Source organism: Dendropsophus ebraccatus, chromosome 8 (genome assembly GCF_027789765.1).
Source record: "Dendropsophus ebraccatus isolate aDenEbr1 chromosome 8, aDenEbr1.pat, whole genome shotgun sequence".
Classification (NCBI taxonomy): domain Eukaryota; kingdom Metazoa; phylum Chordata; class Amphibia; order Anura; family Hylidae; genus Dendropsophus; species Dendropsophus ebraccatus.
The window spans coordinates 33,499,895-33,522,847 of NC_091461.1; the positions used below are offsets into that span (position 1 = coordinate 33,499,895).

At 43.2% G+C, this 22,953-nt stretch overlaps 1 protein-coding gene across 2 annotated transcripts in view; it reads right to left on the bottom strand.

The window, feature by feature from the left end:
* KNDC1 (kinase non-catalytic C-lobe domain containing 1) overlaps positions 1 to 22,953 on the bottom strand; it is an 80,711-nt gene that overhangs the window by 26,356 nt on the left and 31,402 nt on the right. For both annotated transcript variants that reach the window (XM_069980131.1, XM_069980132.1), the window contains exons 7-16: positions 16,355 to 16,469; positions 12,727 to 12,798; positions 11,431 to 11,498; positions 9,449 to 9,607; positions 8,152 to 8,229; positions 6,786 to 6,846; positions 4,275 to 4,425; positions 3,457 to 4,196; positions 821 to 965; positions 220 to 461 (exon numbers count right to left, since the gene is read on the bottom strand). In XM_069980131.1, the coding sequence (XP_069836232.1) occupies positions 220 to 461; positions 821 to 965; positions 3,457 to 4,196; positions 4,275 to 4,425; positions 6,786 to 6,846; positions 8,152 to 8,229; positions 9,449 to 9,607; positions 11,431 to 11,498; positions 12,727 to 12,798; positions 16,355 to 16,469 (1,831 nt within the window). The remainder of the gene's footprint in view (positions 1 to 219; positions 462 to 820; positions 966 to 3,456; positions 4,197 to 4,274; positions 4,426 to 6,785; positions 6,847 to 8,151; positions 8,230 to 9,448; positions 9,608 to 11,430; positions 11,499 to 12,726; positions 12,799 to 16,354; positions 16,470 to 22,953) is intronic.

A 22,953-nucleotide genomic window follows, 5' to 3' on the forward strand; every position in this document is an offset into this window, starting at 1 on the left:
AGTTCTCCTTTAATGTCTCCCTTAGGGCCCATTCACATGTATAGGATCTGCAGCAGATTTGAAGCGGCAGATCTCAAAGTAACTGAATGATAGAACACAGCATCAAATCTGCTGCCGGTCCTGTACGTGCCAATGGACTCTACGAGATCATTTTTCTGAAATATAGTTTTACTATATTGTAAAAGACATGTCATGTGATAATGTGTCTGTGCCCCGTACCTGGCAGCTTTGTATGCACTGCAGTGTCTATATCCTCGGGTGACAAAGAATATTGTGACTCAGGTGAGGATTCCTGGTCTGCAGCCACATGGGACGTGTGGTCTGTAGCTTCTCCATCGGACATGTTGGTCTGTTCGTTGGCGGCCGGTCTTCCTTGCTTTTTATTTTTCCGTGTTTTTCTTTGAATCCTCTTTAAAAGTTGAGCAGGATTATTCTGAAGAGTGGACTCTGGCGCTATTTCCCTGTAAGTAACAGGAACAAATAAGAAATGTAAGAATAGAACTGGAAAGAAACTAGGTATATGGGCCTGGGACAATGTAAACCTTGGTGGGTCATGTGGATGTAAACTAAAGGATTTTTGGTGTGAAAAAAATGAATGGTTCTGTATAGTCGCTGTATGAAACTTTTAAAGCAGATGCAATTTTCCCACAATGCTTTGTGGTCACAACCAATATAACAATTGACTTGAGTATATGGATTTCATGCAGTGGCCCCTTTTCCATTATAATGTAAGCCTGCTTGCCTATACTGTATATCAAAATAATGATCACAATGATAGGCAGAGATTGTAAATCTTTATGGCCAGTTACATGTACCATACCTGCTGGGTGGAGGAGATTTGCCATTGATAATCCTGTAAAGGTTTTTGAGTAGGTGGTCGTCCCAATAGAGGTCACAGAACTTCTCACATATGGCACTGCAGAAGGTCGTGTGCTGAAGACCTTTCAGGGCAAAAATGTATTCACCTATATAAAAAAGAAGAGTGAGACTGTTCACATCCAATGTTCCAATAAAAGCCGTAAAAATGTCACGTACCTGACCAGCTTCAAGGGCCGCAAAATCTGAGAAAAGACTGTAGTATAAATAGAGACGAGCAGAAGAGGGACAGGAGTCAGCAGCAGTGAGGTCTCAGAACCAGCAGCTGTTTCCTCCACTACCAGACTAACCCTTTGCACATTAACCCTTCTTCCACATTAACCCTTTACAAGTAGCTAAGCCCTCGTCCCTTTTCTGGTACCAGTTTGAAAACAATGTTTGTTGAACCTCAACGTATTCCTTTAACCCTTTAGTAGCAGCTATGCCCTCTTCTAGCAAGTTAACCCTTTACATTTAGCTGTGTTTTCCTGTAGTGGATTAATCCATGATAAGCTGCTGCGTCCTTCTCCTTTAGCTGGGTTGCATAATACACAGAGATAAATCATTATATGCCCAATATATTATATTCTGTATGAAGTTCAGGTTACTGGCAGGCGGTGGGGAAAATGTTCACCAGATTTTAATCTCTTTCTCTGGTTAAATAAAAGTTAAACCTATTTCCTGAAATACAAGGAAAGTCATTAGATCTGTTAGACATGTATTATAGAAAAGTCTTACAATTACATTTACTGTCACTATAGCTACTTTCTTGCAGAAACAGCACCACCCCTGTCCTCAGGTTGTGTGTGGTATTACAATTCAGCTCCATTTACTTCAGTGGAACTGAACGTCAAAACCCAAACTCAGAACAGGAGTGGCACAGTCTCTGGAAGAAAGCAGCCATGTTTTTTAAGCAGATTCCAGGCAGCAGCCATCAGAATTCAAGCTCTAGTGTACATTATAAAATGGGCTTCTTCTACAGTGTTAAGTGAGTACTGACACTTTAGTATTTTACCCTGAACAACTGCACATCCCATCCTATAATATATAAGACCACAACAACCACAAACTGACAGCAATCCAGACGTCTGACAAAATAGCACTCTGACAGATCCAGTGAATGTAATACACCGCGGTCAAAGCAAAACAGCCTTTTTTATAGCTTTTAATAAAGCTATTTAACAGTTTCCTCAATAATCCTTTGGAAGAAAACATAACAGAATATATGGATTTTCTTTTTTGTTTACAGCCGGACCCAAGAGGCACGTTCAATAAGTCTTCACATTAAATGTGGCCAGGAAAGCAGACAGATCATTGCCATGTACTGAGCGTTTATGCACCAATGTAATGGTCATATCATCGATATAAAGTGCTGGGGAGGAATAATAATAAAGGTAAAATAAAGTATAAAATCTCTAAATGCTATGTATGATTTCACTAGTAAGGATAATACTGCAGGCAAAGCAAAATACAATATAAGGCTATGTTCACACTATAGAAGTTCTGTGGAAATTACGGCCGTGATTTTCACGAACTTACGTAGTGCTGCAGGCTGAAGGGATCCTGGTCAGTGTATACACATAGTATATGCTCCGGCCAGGATCCCTAGGGCTCAGTAGAAAACTGACATGTCAAGTTTTCTACGGCGGCTATTCATAGAATAGCGGCAGCAGAAAACCCTATCAGTGCACACAATGGAGCGAGCGGCTCCCGCCGCACGCTCCATAGTGTGCTGCAGGGAGTTCAGATGCGGGCGTGCACAGATTCGCCCGCATCAGAACTCTGCGGCACTAAAGATCATGAAGCTGGTACCGCAGTACCAGCAGAGATGATCTTTTCAGAGACCGGACTGGAGACGTGCATGTCGGCTGATCGTTGCCTTTTATTACACAAAGCAATTATCAGCCATATTGGTCGCTTAGTGTAATAGGGCCTTCAGGGTGATATTTAGAGTATGCCATCAATATTAAATGGGTAAAGGTCTCACTTCTAGCGATCCCTTCAATCAATGACGGAAAGGGCCATGGGGCTCCACGGTAAGTTCATTATTTACCGGAAACCGCTCAGTACCTTTTATAGCCGCCATGAATAACATTACAGCCGTAGTGAATGGAATAGAGTTGCAATGCCACACACTTCCGCTACAACATGTACTGATCTACGTTTGGGCCTTTCAATCAGCCGATCTGTGCGGGTGTCAAGAGTCGAACCTCCACTGATCTGATTAATGGCTTATCCTATGTACAGGTCATCGATAGAAAGAGAAACATAACAGAAACCATGAGCTCTCATATCATGGATTCCAGTGGGTGCCAGGGAAAAACCTTGAAAGACCCCACTTAGTCCTTGGGCCCTTAGCGCTTCCATTGTCATTTTCCCAGCAAGAATAAAGCGACATGCTGTGCCATTCTTGCCATCAAATATGACAGAGCTACCAATGGAGGCTGCAAGAGCCCTATCATTGGATCTGTACATGCTTTCAGATGCCTGCTGCGTCCAGGTGCCAGATTTTCAGACTTATGTACTATCTATCGTATGATAAGGGAATTTCACAGTTTATTCTTGCAAAAAATAAAACCCTCACAGCACTGGACCACTTACCCATCGCAATATCTTCAACACCATTTTCTAGGTAGCCATCAAATGCAAACTCCTCCTGTAACAGGTTGACCACTTTCTGCAGAGGGGAACAAGTGTTCTTTCTAGGTGGTGATTCTCCGTTCACCATAGTGTCATGTAAGGAGTTCACACAGTCTTGTTTCTCCTCATCATTGTTAACAAGTGTGCCATTGGTGGTAGGTAACCCATCACTGGGTGAGGTCTGGGATTCTTTACATTTGTCATATAGGGGGGTTGGAGTGGTTTTGGTGGAATCGTGATTACTAATCAAGTCATTGACTGTGATAGTCCCAGGAGGGGGCACAGAGGAGGTCTGTATGGTCTGAGACGCAGGCTCGGCTTCCAAGGATACACTTGGGATATGTTCTGGAATACTGAGCTGTACACGGACGAGGGTGAGATTCCCAGTTTTAGGGTCCTGCTTTAATAAATAATTATTTACAATGGGGCTGCTGGTCAGGGTGGAGGAGTTGGAGGACACTGAGGAGGCTGCAGACGGACTCTTCTCTTTCCGATCATAGGAATAGTCTGAAATGCTGAGGTCTGGATTAAAGGAAACTTTGGTTCTGGAGTTGCTGCTGCCAGATTTTAGTACTTGGCTGGGTTTATCTTCAGCAACATGGTTCTCTATTTCCGTCACACAAATGTCCTCATCTATGTGGTCCAGGTCTTCTGTACTCACATGTGGTTTTGGGTACGGTGCGGGGCTGGGTATTTGATTTCTGGAAGAAATTTACATATATTTAGATTGAAAAACACTACATATACACATGGAGAGGTGAAAGTGATGAGATTTGTACCTGTTGACGTCTGTGTTCTGCAGAATAACAATAGGTTTGAAATATGTGGCCGGAGATGTGAATGCGGCCGGTAGGTTAGTAGGGAGGTCGCTCAATGGAACCGGTCCTGTCACCGCCATTAGTTTAGTATTGGTGGTGATCGGAACAAATCCTGTGGATATAAAATATTCAGAAAAATTACAAAAGTACGGCTAACAGAGGCAGGATGCAAAACCTAATGGCCTCTCTAGGTGTCATGTACTGCTGTCCTCTACTATTGTATGGGAACCCTTGGACACCTTTAGGCACCAGGCTCAAGTGCAACTCCAACCAAAGTTGTCCGAGCTCTATCACATAATACACAACCTAGTATTTTAAAACTTAATAAAACTTTGAATGCTAAAAGGCTATCACTTAAATACAGGATAACTAGCTGATCATGGGTCACTTTAATAAAAACTGTTTGCCCCAACACTATTCAATGAATTCACTGCTATATAGTCCTGAAAACCCCCTTTGAAGGGGTTGTCCAGCATTAGAAAAACAGAGACAGCACCACTCTTGTCTCCAGTTTGGGTGGGATTTGCAACTCCATTCCAATGAAGTGAAAGGAGCTTAATTGCAAACCACACCTGACCTGGAGACAAGTCTGGTGCTGTCTGGAAGAAAGTGGCCATGTTTTTCTATTGCTCGATAAGCCCTTTAAGTAATTTAAATATTTTATCTTCCTGAATCTTGTGACATAAGAAGGCTGAGAAAGCTATACACTTATATGTAGTATTACATATCAGCCTTTTCAAATGACTGGGTATATATGAAATACAAGGATCAGTTGGGTTCACCAGAGCAGAAGATACCAATGCTTTGCGGCTCTCTTCTCTGGCTCATAGAGAGGGGTCCTTAGTAGGCAACTCCCCTATCTTTATGATTATTGCATATGGAAGGAGATTGGATTAGTAAGACATTACCTATAATGGAGAGATGCCTCTGTTCAGGCTCCTAACTTATTAGACAAAGCAGAGAGCTGTTACAAAGAACGGCCAGACCCTGCTCATCCACTGATTACTGGTACTTTTACATGGGCCGATAACTGGGCGAAAGAGCATTCCTGGGAACACTCATTAACCATAATGGGTCCATGTAAAAGGGCTTTAAGGCGAACTGCAACAATCTCCACTAGTCTATATATTGGGCTATGTGGATGACCTAGCGTTAAATGTGGTGGAACAAATTGCAGTAGCCCGTATTCTGTTCTTGGCTCGTAAACTTATTGCTCAACATTGGCTTGACGAGACCCCTCCCTCGGTATCGGAATTTGTGGGTAAGGTTAACTGGTTGATTGGTATAGAAAGGTACGCATATGAAAAACGTAAAGCTAGCAAGAAATTTGAGAAACTCTGGGGAAAATAGATGGCTGCCCCTGAACTAGCGTCCCCGGGCTCCCGCACTTAAACTGGGATGTGTGGTGTGCGAGATGAAGGGATGGTTTGTGTCTCCCCTGATAATGTTCCATTTATTGCTTGTCGGCGGGTGGTGTACGGGGCTCGGCCTAGCCAGGCCCCTCTTCTATACAATGTTTACCTTGTTTTTTTTTTCTGGACAGTTCGAGATTTGATAACACTTACGCGGTGAAGTGATGTTAAGGCTCTTGACATATTGCACTTTATATATGTTAACATAGATTGTGGAATTGGAAGGTTCGGGGGGGAGGGGGTTAGGGAGGGTGTGGGTTGAAAGGTATGCCCTCCGGGGAGTTTTTGTTTGTACGGGGAGAAAACTTGTTTTGTACAAGAAAAAGTTTTTCAATAAAAATGATGTTGATTAAAAAAAAAAAGGCTTTAAAGGGGTAGTCCACCAAAAAATTTTTTCTTTCAAATCAACTGGTGCCATAAAGTGCCAGAGATTTGTAATTCACTTCTATTAAAAAATCTTAAGTCTTGCAGTACTTATCAGCTGCTGTGTGTCCAGCAGGAAGTGGTGTTTTCTTTCCTGTCTGACCCAGTGCTCTCTGTTGCCTCCTGTGTCCATTTCAGGAACTGTCCAAAGCAGGAGCAAATCCCCATAGAAAACCTCTCCTGCTCTCCAGACTGGAAATAATACAACTTCCTGTTGGGCATACAGCAGCTGATAAGTACTGGAAGGCTTGAGATTTTTTAATAGAAGTAAATTACAAATCTCTGGCACTTCATGGTAGCAGTTGATTTGAAAGAAATTTTTTTTGGGTGGACTACCCCTTTAAGGCAATGTGCACACTGCGTCTGAGCCTTTTCTCAAAGATAGAAACGCAGCGACAACGGAGCACTGAGGATCCCTGCAGTATATAAATGCTATCACAAAGAATTAGTGGCAATACTTTATTATGACAAAGCATTTACCTAAAGAAACACTGTTTTAGCAAGAATTTCACAAGCTATAGAATGACGCTCCATGATTCAGGCATTGGCAGAAACCTGAAGTTACATAACAATAGTACAAGCTCCTATGTAAAGTCATCAGGTTTCATAATGCATATGAATGCCAGTCTCTACTTACCGGTTGAAGACCCTGATGTGTGACGGTTGTTCTCTTCATGATATGGGCCACTCGGAACATCCTAAATTTAAAAAAAAAAAAAAAAAAGTTCTAGGTTGATGCAATTTTTTTTTAATAATAATGACAACAACAACAACAACTTTTGGGACCAGTTTTGAAATATAGAAGAGGTGGTCCTATATGTTACCTTCTACCGTACAAAGTCTATACGAGTTATGGAACCAGCCAAATGCCCTTCAAGAAGGGTGGTGGTGGAGGCCCTATAAGTCCCTCCCACAGGACAGTGTAGCAGCCAAGGCAAGTGGCCTTCATATACAGTAATTGTCCTGCCGATACCTATTCAGACTCAGCGTGCTACCTTTCAACTTAACTGAAGATTCAAAAGATTTTTTTGTTGTTGCCTATATATCAGTAGAGATGAGCTTTGTCTGTCCATGATGGAAGTTGTAGTTATGCAACAGCTGGAGGGCCAAAGCTTCCTACCCCTGCCATAGGCAATATCTATGTTTTCCAGGACTCCCTAGGGCTGCATCCAACTTCTTTAGACACGGTAATCAAATTCCCCACGCTCAAGGTTCACTCATTTCTAGCTATTAAAGAATATTATAGACTTTCCTGTACACCTGTCCTAGTTGACATGGCATGCATGGGTTGTGTGCCATCTCAATTTTTCTATTCTCTCTCTGATATAGTGATAAGTGGTGATGTAACCCTGTATTCACAGGAAGTCGGCTACACAAATCAGATATTAGGAAGAGCCCGGCACTCACCAAGTAGATTATGCTTCTTTATTGTAGTGTAGCAAACATATGGTACAAGGACGCGTTTCGGCCAAGCATGGCCTTCATCAGCTTAGGGGTGTACACCCCTAAGCTGATGAAGGCCATGCTTGGCCGAAACGCGTCCTTGTACCATATGTTTGCTACACTACAATAAAGAAGCATAATCTACTTGGTGAGTGCCGGGCTCTTCCTAATATCTGAACATTTTTCTCACCTCGAGCACCACCGCCACGGAAGTGCCGTCTTCTACATATTTCTACAGGCTACACAAATCAGACAGACATCTGGTCTATACATTAGAGCATGTAAGTTTCTGGTTGCCAGACTGGTGGTCACATGACTGCAGTAATAAAATGTATGGGTGCAGCTGAGCTGGGATGAAACAAATGACACTACAGAAAACCTAAGATGCCTTCTTTAAGGATTCTGTATCTCTTATGAACAAAAACATTCTCCATATTGATAAGTACTGTAGTATATGTGCCTGTATGAGGAGCGGTATGATTGATTACAATCTGAGTACACCACTACGGGATATGTGGGCTTCATATAAGCTTTTAGGTACTACTTATAAATCTGCTCACCTGATCTGTAAGGCTGATCAAAGAAGACAAAATGGCTTTACTGTCCAGATTCTTTTGCTCCAGATATTTTCTGCAGACCTGAAATGAGGAATTATGAAACTGTAAATGTACGTATATGTTCTGCATGGATAAAGCTGGCCAAGCAAAGGTTTTCTTACATCTCAGAATACAGCTATTACTCAGGATGATATTGGCCCATTTGGTCGATCCCCACCCTGGGTAATGAAGCTCTAAGAGCACAGCAGATCTTTAACTGTATCTCATGTGATTGGATAATAAACTGTCTAGTCTAGGTTTAGACCATTGTAAGCAAAAAAAATTATATATACAGTGTGTGTGTGTATATATATATATATATATATATATATATATATACACTCACCGGCCACTTTATTAGGTACACCTGTCCAACTGCACGTTACCACTTAATTTCTAATCAGCCAATGACATGGCGGCAACTCAGTGCATTTAGGCATGTAGGGTCAACAAAACTGTGAAGGAGGCCTCATCCCCCCAAAATGGCCTCTTTCTGCTCACTCCTGTCAGGCAATGTGCTACTCATCAAATCATGGCTAATAAAAAAAAAATCCACCTTTGATTGAATACAGTATATACAATTCATATGTTCATGAGGTAGACAATAAAAAGATGAGTAAAATACTCAACTGTATATCCACAATGCAATTACAATAGGTGTAACTAATACAAATAAATAGCTGGTAATGAATAAACTAACAAAATAGTTTAAAAAAAATTCACCATATCTGTGAATAGAAGCCTGTAGTCACGTAGCCCGGTATATGTGTCATGTTAGCATGCGCCAAAAACTATGGTGCATGTCGGTGATGTATTCAGTGTTAAGTGCTGACAGCATCCAGGTTACATATGTCAATACCTTCAATGCAATCCTAACAGAACCTGAGGATGGAGGGGAAGGCACCGGATAGTCAGCTTTATATGAAGGAGGAAAAACCTTTTAATCTTCCATATAAAACTGCAAATTTCCATTTCCTTGCAATTACTTACCTAATTATACCATGTCTCTATGTGCAATCCCTTCCTATGCATCACCTTCCCTCTAAATTCTGCATGTAGCTATTCCTTATAACTAGCCGCTTCCTGCCTTCTGAATTAGACCACACAGACGCAGGGTTTATTTATACAGAGTACAATGACCACATCTGCCGTCATCATGTACCATGACCGTGACAAGCCTCCAGCACATGCCGATCTCCAGATGTGGACGGGGGAATCTTGACATACTTTCAGACTCAGATATGTATCCGCGTGCGATTACCTGCAGAGCTTCGGCTAAGCCCGGCCTTTCATCACAATCCCTTTTGGCCATCTGTAGAAGGAACCGTTTCAGCTTTTTGGGCAGCGTGAGCTTGTGATTAGCCGGGAAATTGAACTTGGCGGCTGACCATAAAATGGCTGCAATGCCGTAAACACAAGCCTGGAAGAAGTAAAAGAGAAGAGATTCAGAGAAGGACAGATCAGCACACAGAGATATAGAACATGGAGTTATCATAGACCATCGCCAGTGCAAGTACTGCGACAGGACCTACACAGGACCAAGGCAGTGTTCACATTTGTGACAGAGCCTCCAATGTAAGTTCCATCATATTTGTTGGAAAGAAAAGCACAGTTTGCAGCACTACTCTTCCTGTTGATGACAGACATGGCAGTCCTTCAGTCGCCGCTGGTGTCTGAGGTGATGAATCTGGTGCGGTGTTGTGGTTTCGGTTTCATAATCATTTCTTTGGACTGAACTGAGCGGTACTTGTATTCTTCTTGGAAATGTAGGAATACACTGACAACTGGGAGTTACCATTCCCCTTTGCAAAGTAGTGAACTGCAGCCCTCTGATTGGCAACACCCACTTGACAACTTATAGATTTCCAGAAAGAAAATACACTACAGAATTGTTATTTTATAGAGAATTAAAATATTATTAAAACAGGCAGAACTGCCAGACACTCTATGAAGGGGTCAAATCTTCAAAGAGTACAGGGTCCCAAACCCCGAGATTAATATCGGGCCACTTATCGAGGCTTGACTTCACCACAAATCTCACCACCCATAACATGAAGCCTTGGTGCACCTATCCCACTTCCATTATGGTTTCCATTTTGCTTGCCATCACTACACCACAGGTAGAATGGTGACAAGAACCACCAGGAATAGCCAGGTCTCCCTGAAGGCCTCATAGCATCAGCCATGGTCATGGAGACCATAGCCAAATGGAGACTTTGCATTTTCAGAGTGTACACTTTGATAGAATAGTAGAGAAAACAGAGTGACCTTAAAGGGCTTGTCTCAGAGTCACAACCCTTCTCAGAAGGAATCTGCAAGATCCCTGCAATCTGATCACCATGGGCCTAGCTCCTAAACCTCTGCCGGTATTTCAGAAGTTTCCTCCAACCTATCTCATCCCTGTGGTATTGGAGTAGTAACCATGTACTACAAGGCTGGACCAAGTAAGGACCCATTTACATAGTGCGATATGGGGCTGTGCAAGGATGCAAACCTGTTTAAACAGAGAGATATTTGCCTGAGAATGATAGATTTTACAGCAACAGAAATGAACGCTGGTTGCCATCTGGCCATGTGAAAGGGGCTTAAACATGAATGAGAGCCAACCTTTCCTACCTCCCCACCAGTAGACGGAGCTCCGCTCTATGACATTCATATGCCCAGGGGGGACAGTCTGGGACCATCATACTATTATAACCTTGTACAGGGTTATATTAGTACAGTGGAAATGTCATGCTCAAACTGCAAATTATCTACAATTACTGGAAAATCCCATCGCTAACAAGTTGTTCTCTACAAAGAAAAACAAATGAAATCTTGTTACACACTCCACTTGGTTTTCGGCTTAAAGCTCTGGAGGCGGCGGGGGGGTAGGGGTGTGGGGGGGGAGAGGTCGGGTGATTTTCTTTTCTTTTTTTTTTTCAAGACTTCTGGCAAAGCTTCCCCTATGGGAATGAAATATTGTGTGAACACCCCACCGCCCTAGGAGGGGCTCAAAGTGATGTTAACCCCGACCATGGCTGATGTACTGGAAACCTGGCTCGTGTTGGACGGCTCCACCATCTCTATGGATACTATATTTAGCAGCCAGGAAAACCAATTCATCTGCGTGCCAGATGTCCACTCACTAGTAAAGTGAAATGAATCTGCGGCAATAAGATGTTCCTGCCTTAGAGGTAAAGATTTCCTGTAGCGTTCATGAGGTTTCAGATTACATTGGGAAGGAAATTTTGTTTTTTTTACCTTTTCTGTCCCAGCGCCATCTCCATCAGGGTCATATTCAGGAGGGACACAAAATGCATCATAAGGCTCTAAAAAAAAGGGACAAAAAAAATTACCATACACACACACAAAAAAAAAAGTTTTCATTGAAACCTGAACCCAATTTACATCATGCAAGTAAAGTTCTTAAAGGGGTTACGCAGTCTTACAAAACTGATGGCGTTTTCTCTAGATTAGATCATGGGGTTTGACTGCCAGGACTCTCGCCAGTCAGGGACTGTGGTGCTCGCATAAGCCTCTTAATTGTTTACAAGTATCATCATATCATTAGTAGTGCTGCAGCACTGCCCTATTTAATTGAATGTCACTGTTCATTTATCTCTCCTCCAGCTGCAAGCACGCCTCCTGACAGTTGAATGACAGTCCTCACTTGCTTGATTTCAGACGGGCTTGTACTGATGTCACAGCAGGACGCCAGAGGATTGATAACCCTAACTGCTTGATCTCAGATGGACTTGTATTGATGTCACAACAGTGATTCCTTAAGTAGAGGCATGCTTGCAGTAGGGGGAGAGAGAAATGCAGAAGAAGACTCTTGACTCAGGACTGTTATAACACCCCATACAGTATACTGCACAGATAGTACATAAAGTTTGATATCTAAAAACGCGTTGTTTAGATACACTTGTTGGACACGTATAGAAAGAGTATTAAAGGGGTATTCCGCTCCCCCAGTGTCCTCCTACTCCATCTTTGAGTGCCTCTTCCAAGATAGTCTCGTCTTGGGGGTGACAGCACAATACCTGGCTGAAACAAGACAACAAAGTGGCCAGTGATTGGTTGAGCAGGCTGTTACCCCCAAGACAAGCCTGTCTCGGAAGTGGAGGTGGCATTGTTAAGCCGGGACCCGAAAAGGACGTAGGAGGACACCGGAGGAGCGCAGAAAGGTAAGAATAGGCTGTTTGCTATGAATGATTACTCTAGTGATCAGTGGGGGTTTCAGCACTGACTGGTTGAAACTTTTGGCATGTCTCTACGACACTTAGTAACACTTTAAGCTTGGTCTTTCAGTGTTATTTTAGTATTCTCATGTAAGGCTCAGCAGAGTGTGACTGCATCTAATCCTTCAAGGAAAACTTGCTTTCATTTACAGTTGTCACACAAACACTTATACGTCTAGTTACAAAGGAGGAAAAACAATAACAAGACCAGGCGAGTCCTCCTCCGCTCCCTCATGTAATAAGGTTCATTACCGCTACTTTCATGTGCGGCAGAATAACACCAAATGATCTCTCTCGCTTTCATGAGTCATTTTACCTTCATTCTGATGAGTAACAAAGAGAACTTCTCCACAGTGGTCAAGGAACACAGATTCAAGATATAGAATGGCTGAAAAACAGGAAGAGACACAAAGTCAACTTAACACTTATAACATCAAGTCTCTGATTAACCCTAGCATGACCGAACAGATTACATTGTCAATCACCACAAACCTACGATGGTTGCATTATTCATTACCGGAGAACGTTATTGACCTAAAGTCACGTAATGACCTAATTCTCACCCCAATCATAGAATCCCCCATCCATACCGTACTCTGCTCCTCCCACTCTTTACAGCTGACCGCTCTTGGATCTGTAGATGCTAAACAGCATGGAGAAGGCTATGGGAGGTGGCATCACCTCTACAGTGGAGGAGACTCTGTGGACACTGGCTGCAGTCACGGTAGGGGTAACACAGCATGGTACAACGATTGGCTGATTGTTGGTTTAGGTTTGGACCTAAAATGTTTGGGGCAGGAGAGGGATGAGGTAAGGTATCAGATGTTTGGGCGAGGGCTCGCTCATTTATTGGACCTATGAGATGGCCCGATAATTGGGCAGTAAGGGCTGCATTGACATTGTTAGCGATGTCCATGCAGCCCTTACTGCCCGATTATCGGGCCATCTATTAGGTCCAGTAAACGAGCGAGCCATAGTCGGCCCGTGTAATAGGACCCTAAGCTAGATGACCCCATAGACATACTCATGCAGGTGTATTAGAAATGTGGCTCAGAGTGGGAAGAAAGTACACTGAGCATGGCACTCCCCCAACTCCTATTTAAAGTGAATTGTTCACCTCCTGACCACTTACCATTGAATAGATATCAATGAAAGCATTCAGAACAGACCTTTGCTGCCTGTGTTTTTACTCGCATTAAAAAAAAAAAAAAGTAAAAAAGAGGCGGAGCCTATTGTTCCCTGGGCCCTAGCACTGCTATGCTTCACTGTGCTGTATGCAGAGTGTATGTAGCTGACTGTGTAAGGGGTGGACATACAACACAGTAAAGTGTAGCAGTGCTTGGGCCCAGGGGACAATAGGCACCGCCTTTTTGACTATTCACAGCCCAAATAATTTTCTTTTATGAAAATAAAAACATGGGCACGGGAAACAAGGGTGTTTTCTGAATACTTTTATTGATATCTATCCGATGGTGTCCCCAGCTTGGTAGGCGGTCAGAGGGTGACAGATTCACCTCAAACTAAACAATGATGGTTCTGAAGAATGAAAAAACAATACAAAATCTTAAAATGTAAAAAGAATAACCTTCGTCTGCTCAGTTACTTAGGAAGCTGGATGACATCTGTAAACCCACCTACACACAACACTGGTGGCCACCCCTACTTTCTAGAACGTTACTTCTATCGAGGCTACGCAGTGATTTACCCCCCCTGTTCTCACATCACCGTTTGCTGTTCAGAAGCCAGAGAAAGCGGTATGACGACCGTATTCTCCCTTATTTCAATTCCTTGGCCATATCTTTAACTCTCACAAAATTGTCCTTTTTAAGGGGTTTTCTATGTAATAAATCATACTTTTTCCAATCGAAAAAAAAAAAAACACACACACACAACCCTAACATTCAATTCCAGCAGCAGCTGCATTCACTATTAGTTTTCCTTGGTGATCCAGAGGCCAGTGACAAGACAATACAGTATAGTGGTTCTGCCAAACTGAACACAATGGTTTCCACAGAGCTCGGGACCAGACTCGTGTTCTGATGTATGTAATTACATCAAAATTACTTTATCATCTGCCAGCAAGAAGAGTCTATTGTGTGCGGGGCACAAGCCGCCTCTGTCAGCACATTACTGCCGGACACCAGTAATGAGGGGCTTGTTCTCTGCCCGGGTTATATTCCTGGGAGGGGGGATGACACATGTTATATACAGTATCAGGGCTAATGGATTACAGCACTGGCTGGCTAAACACTTTCCATGATCACACACAATCCCAATAGTCTCTTACTTGAAGTAAATATATCATCATCAAGGCTCTTTATGTAACACATACTTTTTAAGGATTTAGAGGAGACAATAGATAATGTTTACAGCTCTCTCTCCCTATGGAAAAGTCACAGAGCACTCCCTATCCTATAAATGTCAATGGGGCAACTGCTGTCCATTGCTGCCTATGTCAATGGGGCTTACTGTACAGCAAGTATTCTATGAATACTGTTGAAACAGCTCAGCCAAGATGATAGACCCCATATTAATGTAGAAAAATGGTCTCAAGAAACGAGGGCGTACTGGTCTACATCTTCAAATTGGTACTGGTCTCACTGGTCTACATGTTTCTTCTCCATTGAAATCTATGGTAGTTACAGTAACGGTTGGAAACATAAACAATGTATGAGCATCTATAGCTCAAGGGCTGGGGTGGCTGGGACTCCTGGTCTTCACACAGACACAATTGTTACATTTGGGAAATGCCTGGAAAAGTGATTTCTGGAACTTTTACATTGATCGCCTATCCTCAGGATAGGTCATCAATATCTGATCGGTGATGGTCTGACACCCGACACCCCACCAATCAGCTGTCTGCCAGAGCCATGGCATACAGATATACAGTCGGAAGCAGACAGCTCCATATAACGTATAGTGGTCGTTGTGGGTTACTGTAGTAAAACTGCAATTGAAGTAAAAAGGTGCCAAGTTGCAGTTACCCAGCATGGCCACTGCACAGTATTTGGAGCGGTCTGCTTCTGGCTCTGCTCTTTGTAAATGTTGGCGTCACAGTGCTGGCAAACAACTGATTGTCAGGGGGCTGGGTGTTGAATCCCCTCCAACAAGATACTGATGTCCTATCCTGAGGATAGGTTATCATCAAAGGTGGCTTGGAAAGGGTGCGTTCACACCTACAGGATCCGCAGCAGATTTGTTGGTGCAGATTTGATGCTGTGTTCAGTTAATTAAATGAAATCTGCTGCGGATCTGCTGCAGATCCGCAGCAGAAAATCAGCTGCGGATCCGGTAAGTGTGAACGTACCCTTAAGGATACAAGAATAACCTTGGATTTCGGGTGCAGATTTCCACTCTAAACACGGCAGATTTAGCTGTGGTTTTGGGTCTGGCAACCAGATGCAAGCCCTCACTATATAAAGTGCCCAGGTTCCTAAATAGCTAATAATAGGAAAGCAATTCTACTGTTAACCATTTATGATTAAAGTGGATCTCACATTCGGCTTTTTCACTACCAGCGCATATGGTAAATGTATTCATAGAGTCCTTAACCTGACGGAAGCCAAAAGCCGGCCACTTAGGTCTCTTCTGGGTGGTTTCTGTCTGGTTCCTGTTTATTTGCTGGAAGAAGTAGCATAGACTTCTGCACTATGTCATACAGCAAGATCCAGTAAAATAAACAAGAAAACTTACAAAGCAGAATACAAAGTCAATGTATGACAGCTACAGCATCATGGGCACATATCAGCGGTATACTGTACATATACGGTACCTGGCCACTGCAAATCACAATGTAAAAAAAGCCCCTATAGAGAAGACATGTGGGGGCCAGGCTGCTGAGACCCCTATGTAATCTAGAATCAATTTCTGCTGGAAATCACCCAAATGATTGGACTTTCTGCATGATCAAATCCGGGATAAAATAATAAGATTATAGTAATTACCTGGATAATCCACATACGTCTGCAGAGTATACAAACACTCATAGCACAGCGTCCACAGCTCCTCTTCTTGTAAGGGCTTTCCATAGTTTAGCAAAACTTCTTTCAAGGAAACCCACTACAGAAAAAGAAAAGGGTATCAAAAGTAAGGAAATATCAATCCTGCAGGAAAAGGACGAGAGGGGAAGCCAAGGGGCAAGCGTTTACACCTGGGCTGCTGCCTAGGTTAAAGGGGTTATTTGGCGCTACAAAAACATGGCCACTTTTCCCCCTCTCTTGTCTCCAGATTGGGTGGGGTTTCAAACTCAGTTCCATTGAAGTAAATGGAGCTTTATTGCAAACCACACCTGACCTGGAGACAAGAGAGGGGGAAAAGTGGCCATGTTTTTGTAGCGCTGGATAACCCCTTTAAAGAGTCTGCAGCTCAATTAGCCTGACAGATTCCCTTTAAGGGTGCGTTCGCATGTACAGGATCCGCAGCAGATTTGATGGTGCAGATACCAATGTAACTAAAATAAATAAAATCTGCAGTGGATCCTGTACATTCTGCCTCCGGCCACAAGATGCCGCTGTCTCCTCCAGCTCCCCGGCAAACGAGTGGCAGAAGAGAATTTGGGGGGACAGGTCAGAAGTCAGGGAAGTATGTGGTTTTGTAATTTTACAAAAGAGGGGATGCCTACATGGCAGTGATTGCCTACAGGGGAGGGTGTTTACTACTGAGGAGGGATTCTTCTTACTGCTAGGTGAGCCAACAACTGGGGGGGTATGCACACAGGGGCCTAACTACTATATGGGGGGCACAGAGGGAGTTTGTCTACTATATAGGGCACAGAATCAAGAAAACCGAGGATAAAATTGTGAATTGCCCAAAAACTTAAAATTGCCCATTATTTTTTGGCCATATAGCCCAGCTCTATTTAAAGGGGTTGGCCACTTTATAGTTAAATTTTAACTGTTAAATCAGTAACTGCATACCTCCCAACTTTTGCAAAGAGCAAAGAGGGACATGTGCGCCGCAGTCCCCATAGCCACGCCCCCATAGCAACCCTCCATACTTACGCCCCCATAGTAACTCTCCATAGCCACGCCCCTACAGTCACCACATGCTGCTGACTGAATAGTGCCCTATACAGTATCCAATCCCCCCAAAAATGCCCTATATAGTATCCAATGCCCCATATAGTGCCCCACATAGTATCCAATCCCCCATTATAGTGCCCCACATAGTAGCCAATCCCCCATATAGTGCCCCACATAGTAGCCAATGCCCCCATATAATGCCCCACATAGTAGCCAATCCCCATATAGTGCCCTCCATAGTAGCCAATGCCCCCATATATGCCCCACATAGTAGCCAATCCCCCCATATATGCCCCACATAGTAGCCAATCCCCCCATATATTGCCCCACATAGTAGCCAATCCCCCCATATATTGCCCCACATAGTAGCCAATCCCCCATATAGTGCCCCACATAGTAGCCAATCCCCCATATATAGCGCCCCACAGAGTAGCCAATCCCCCCATTAGTGTGGCCCCAGCTAAAAAAAACAATAAACCAGTAACTCATCTGTCCGCCGGTCCCAGCAGCTCCTCTCCCGGCAGAGCGCGCACTCCCGTCATCCTCCGGGGCAGGCAGCGGGGTATACAGACACTGACTGTACCGGAAGTGAGTCATGACAGAGGCTGCAGGTCACTTCCGGTACAGTCAGTGTCTGTACACCCCGCTGCCCGCCCCGGAGGATGACGGGAGTGCGAGCTCTGTCGGGAGAGGAGCTGCTGGGACCGGCGGACAGGTGAGTTACTGGTTTATTGTTTTTTTTTTAGCTGGGGCCACATATAATGCGGGACACGGGGGGCCGTTCCGGGACCGCGGGACAGCACCCCGAAAACGGGACTGTCCCACGGAATCCGGTACAGTTGGGAGGTATGAGTAACAGTAACTGTATATACTGACAGCAGCCCCCTGTGTATCTCATAGAGCTAAAATCAGACTTCCCTCCTCCAGGCTGTACTGCCCTGCTCTGTGGTGATTCTGCCCATTAGATGGAGGAGCACGTGACTATGCCCCCCCTTAAGTGCCCTTCATGGGCATATATGTTAGTGGAGGACACTGGGGGGCGGGGCATGGTCACATGCTCCTCCATGTCAGCCATCTTATGGACACACTTACCACAGAGCAGGGCAGCACAGCCTGGAGAAGAAGAGTTTGATTTTAGTTCTATGAGGTAGACAGGAAGCTGCTGCAGGGAGTACAGTTACTAATACTGTATACTGAGCAATTTCACTCTAAAGTGTCCAACCCCTTTAAACAAATGAGAATATGCTGGGCTGCACATCTGATCATCCCCTGCCCATGTTAAGGACATTTCCAGGCGGTTATCTGGATCTTCATTAGACCCTAGTCACAGCTTTTTGGTCTCTTCAGTGTAGACACAGACATGTAAGCCTTAGCGCCTTGTGCGAACAGTGCACATCCCGGGTTTTTATTTTTAGGACATTTTGTAAATCTATACTCCTCTGTGGGTCGGGCTTCTAGCCACAAAAATAATTTTTTATATTCTTGTTCTCATGCTCTGCTTTTTTTACACACTGCCTTGCAAGTAGCTTTGCTGCCCACAAATGGCCACAATGACAGGACCACAGCATGCTTTGTGTGCACTGGCAGGAGATCAAAGCAAAAAAAAAATTATATTATAATATATATATATATATATATATATATATATATATCCAAAAGGACAGTAGGTACAGTATGGGGGAGATTTATCAAACATGGTGTAAAGTGAAACTAGCTCAGTTGCCCCTAGCAACCAATCAGATTAGTTGTAGCCACTCTGACTGCTTCTGTTTATGTCCACATTCAACCCTGCTCTTCTGTAGCTGTCCCTGGATGGCACACTCTCCCTGCTCTTCTGTAGCTGTCCCTGGATGGCACACTCTCCCTGCTCTTCTCTAGCTGTCCCTGGATGGCACTTCTATGGAAAGAAGACAGACAAGTATAGTGGATTTCTCTACTCATAGCATGCTGTCATTTTCTTTATTTGCCTCAGACAACCTCTATAAGGGTACATTCACATGAGACCGATATATCACGTCTATATATGAGCACAGAGGTTGTTTCTGCAGCATGTGTTTGTTTTCTGTAGATCCCTTTTAGATGAATGGGACAGTTTCAGAAACTTTTGCAATAAGTCTGTCCTGCATGCAAACCTGCCCTATAATCACGACTGCAAAGCAGATGAGCAATGATATATAGGGAAAACCTGCCAGACAGCTTGTGAATAAGGAGCCTAAATGCAGAGAATGGGAGGCCAGAGATTACACAATGCTCTGCACAATACAGGGGGCAGTTCTGTATGCTGTACATTGTCCGTGTAGTGTAATGCCATCTGCCATAGACTCTTATTTATGCAGACAATGTACAGGCTTTGCTATTGTTCCACGTGAAACAGAGTTTTAGGGTGATATCGCTGTATCTTCTTATATGCCCCTTTTAATGTTCCTCTCGCCATATGATCAAAGATCAGTTTACTGTATTAAAAAAAGGAAAACATAAGCTTTTAAAAGAAGAAACTATCAGCAGGTTAGAGGCATTTAACCCCTTCAGGAGCGTCTAATTTTCGTTTTTGCGTTTTCGTTTTTTTCCTCCTCGTGTTTAAAAGGCTATAACGCTTGCATTTTTTCACCTACAGACCCACATGAGCCCTTATTTTTTTGCACCACTATTTGTACTTTACAATGACAGACTTAATTTTCCCATAAAGTATGCTGTGAAACCAGAAAAAAATTTGTGCATTGAAATTGGGAAAAAAAAAAAAAAAGGAATTTGTTTTCATTTTGGGGGATTTTGTGTTTACGCCATTCACCCTATGGTAAAACTGACATGGTATATATGTTTCTCACATCAGGAGAATTACAACAATATGTAATTTATATAAATTTTATTTTATCCGCTTTTAAAAAATTAAAACCTTTGAAAAAAACTAAATGTGTTTAAAATTGCTCTATTCCCAGCCTTATAGCGCTTTTATCCTTTGGTCTATGGGGCTGTGTTAGGTGTCATTTTTTGCGCCATGATCAGTTCTTTCTATCGGTACCTTGCTTGCATATATGTGACTTTTTGATCACTGTATATTACAATTTTTCTGGATCTGATGTGACAAAACATGCGCAATTTAGCACTTTGGCGGGATTCTGTGCTTAATCCATTTACCGTGCGAGATCAGGAATGTAATGTAATAGTTTGGGTGGTTATGCATGCGTCGATACCAAATATGTTTGTTTATTTATTTATAAGATGGGAAAAGGGGGTGATTTAAACTTTTATTAGGGGAGGTTTTTTTTTTTAATTAATAAAAACACTTTTTTTTTTTACTTTAACTTTGAGTCCCCCTGGGGGACTTTCAGTATTACTGCAATGATCTCCCGTAGAGATCACTGCTGTATACTTTATACAGCAATGATCGATTATCGATCATTGCTGTATTAGTCTGGTCTGCAGCAGACCAGACACATTGATTGCCGAGCCGGGATCAGCGTCAGTGCGACGCCGAGTCCCGGCTTGGTAAGGAGAAGGGATCTCCCTTCCACGATTGCATTGCGGGGGGAAGGGAGATCCCCCCCAGTAGATACCAGGGATAGAGGGAAATCATACATTTAAATGCAGCTGTCAGCTTTGGCAGCTGCATTTAAATGTATAATTAGCGGGCGCGGTGATCAGACCGCGCCCACTAATAGCCATGGTCCCGGGCTACAAACAGCACCCATAATCGCGGCAGTTCAGAGCGGAGTCGCCGCGCGAGCCCTCTCTGAACGCCCCCACCTACATCAGGACGTACATTTACGTGCTGATGCGGGAAGGGGTTAACCTGCTGATGTCTCTATAGTACACAGGCACTGAGGATGAAGACAAGTTTCTTATTTTCATTCTCGACACCGTTTTCGTGTACTTTGTAATTTATTCCATATGCTAACGGGGTGGTTGGGTGCATGTCATCTCCACAGAGCGCCAAATAATTACTCATTAGAAGGAGTGTGCTAAATCATTGCACGGAAAGTAGTAGTTCCGCCTCCAAAAGGACCAAACCGCCTCATTAGTATATGGATTATACTAGAAAGTACATGAAACCTGTGCCGAGGATGAAGGTAAGAAAACAACTTTTATCATCAGTGCCCAGTGCGCTATAAGAACATATCAGCAGGTTAGATGCTTGTAACCGGATGATAGTTTCCCTTTAAGTCACTTAAACTAAATAAATACATAAATACATTCCTGTGTCTAGATATTGCCACTGTGTACTGTGTACAATGTTTGTTAGATTTCCTTGCATTATGTCGACATCAGTGCTGCAGAATTTCCTGCAGTGGACACACCAGGTGGTGATTCTGAAAGGAAGCCAAAAGAACACTAGGAGCACCTTAAAAGTATACACAAGTAGTATCTATGTATAGGAACAATTCCAATGGAAACCTTGTTCGGTTTTGCCTGATCGTACAGGGAAAATTAATATTTGCTTTAAAAGGGGACAACCTCTAAAAGATACTAAAAAAAAAAGCACACAACACTAAAAAAAAAAAAAAAAAAAAAATTTGCTTAGGAAGGTGTCAAAAATAAAAAAGTTAAAGGGGTTGTACACCAAAATTTTTTTTCTTTCAAATCAACTGCTGCCATAAAGTGCCAGAGATTTGTAATTTACTTCTATTAAAAAATCTCAAGCCTTCCAGTACTTATCAGCTGCTGTATGCCCAACAGGAAGTTGTATTATTTCCAGTCTGGAGAGCAGGAGAGGTTTTCTATAGGGATTTGCTGCTGCTCTGGACAGTTCCTGACATGGACAGAGGAGGCAACAGAGAGCACAGTGTCAGACAGGAAAGAAAACACCACTTCCTGCAGGACACACAGCAGCTGATAAGTACTGGAAGACTTGAGATTTTTTTAATAGAAGTGAATTACAAATCTCTGGCACTTTATGGCACCAGTTGATTTGAAAGAAAAAAAATTTGGTGAACAACCCCTTTAAGGTTACCTTCCTCATCCTTTCCGCTAATGCAGTCAGGGAGCCCCAGTCCCAATGTCTGGGATTGGGGTTAGCACTAGGCACTGTCTGCTCAGCCAGTCAATGGCCACAGTGGTGTCCTGCCTCTGCAGCTGATTCTAGATGTGCAGGAAATGCTGTGTGCTGACCCAGATTCTAGATGTGCTGTGTATCAGGACCAGGGCTCCTTCACAGCACTGACATTACAAAGCAGGACAATGATGTTAAAGTGTCACTGCCGTTTAAATTTTTTTGCAGGTACAGGCGATTTTAAGAAACTTTGTAATTGGGTTTATTAGCCGAAAAATGCATTTTTATCATAAGAAAGCAGTTTGAAGCTCCCCCTGTCTTCATGATTGTCTATGGAGAGGGGAGGGGTGGAGGGAGATAAGGCACCAACCCAGGACAACAAAGTTAATTTACAGCTACATCACCAGGCTATCTCCTCTTTCTGACCTCTGAATACCGTCTTTTACACAGCTTCCACTGTGTAATCCTTTGTTCTCTGCTGGTGACTAATCTCCCTCCTCCCTCCTCCTCTCTTCATAGAACAGACAGGGCTCGA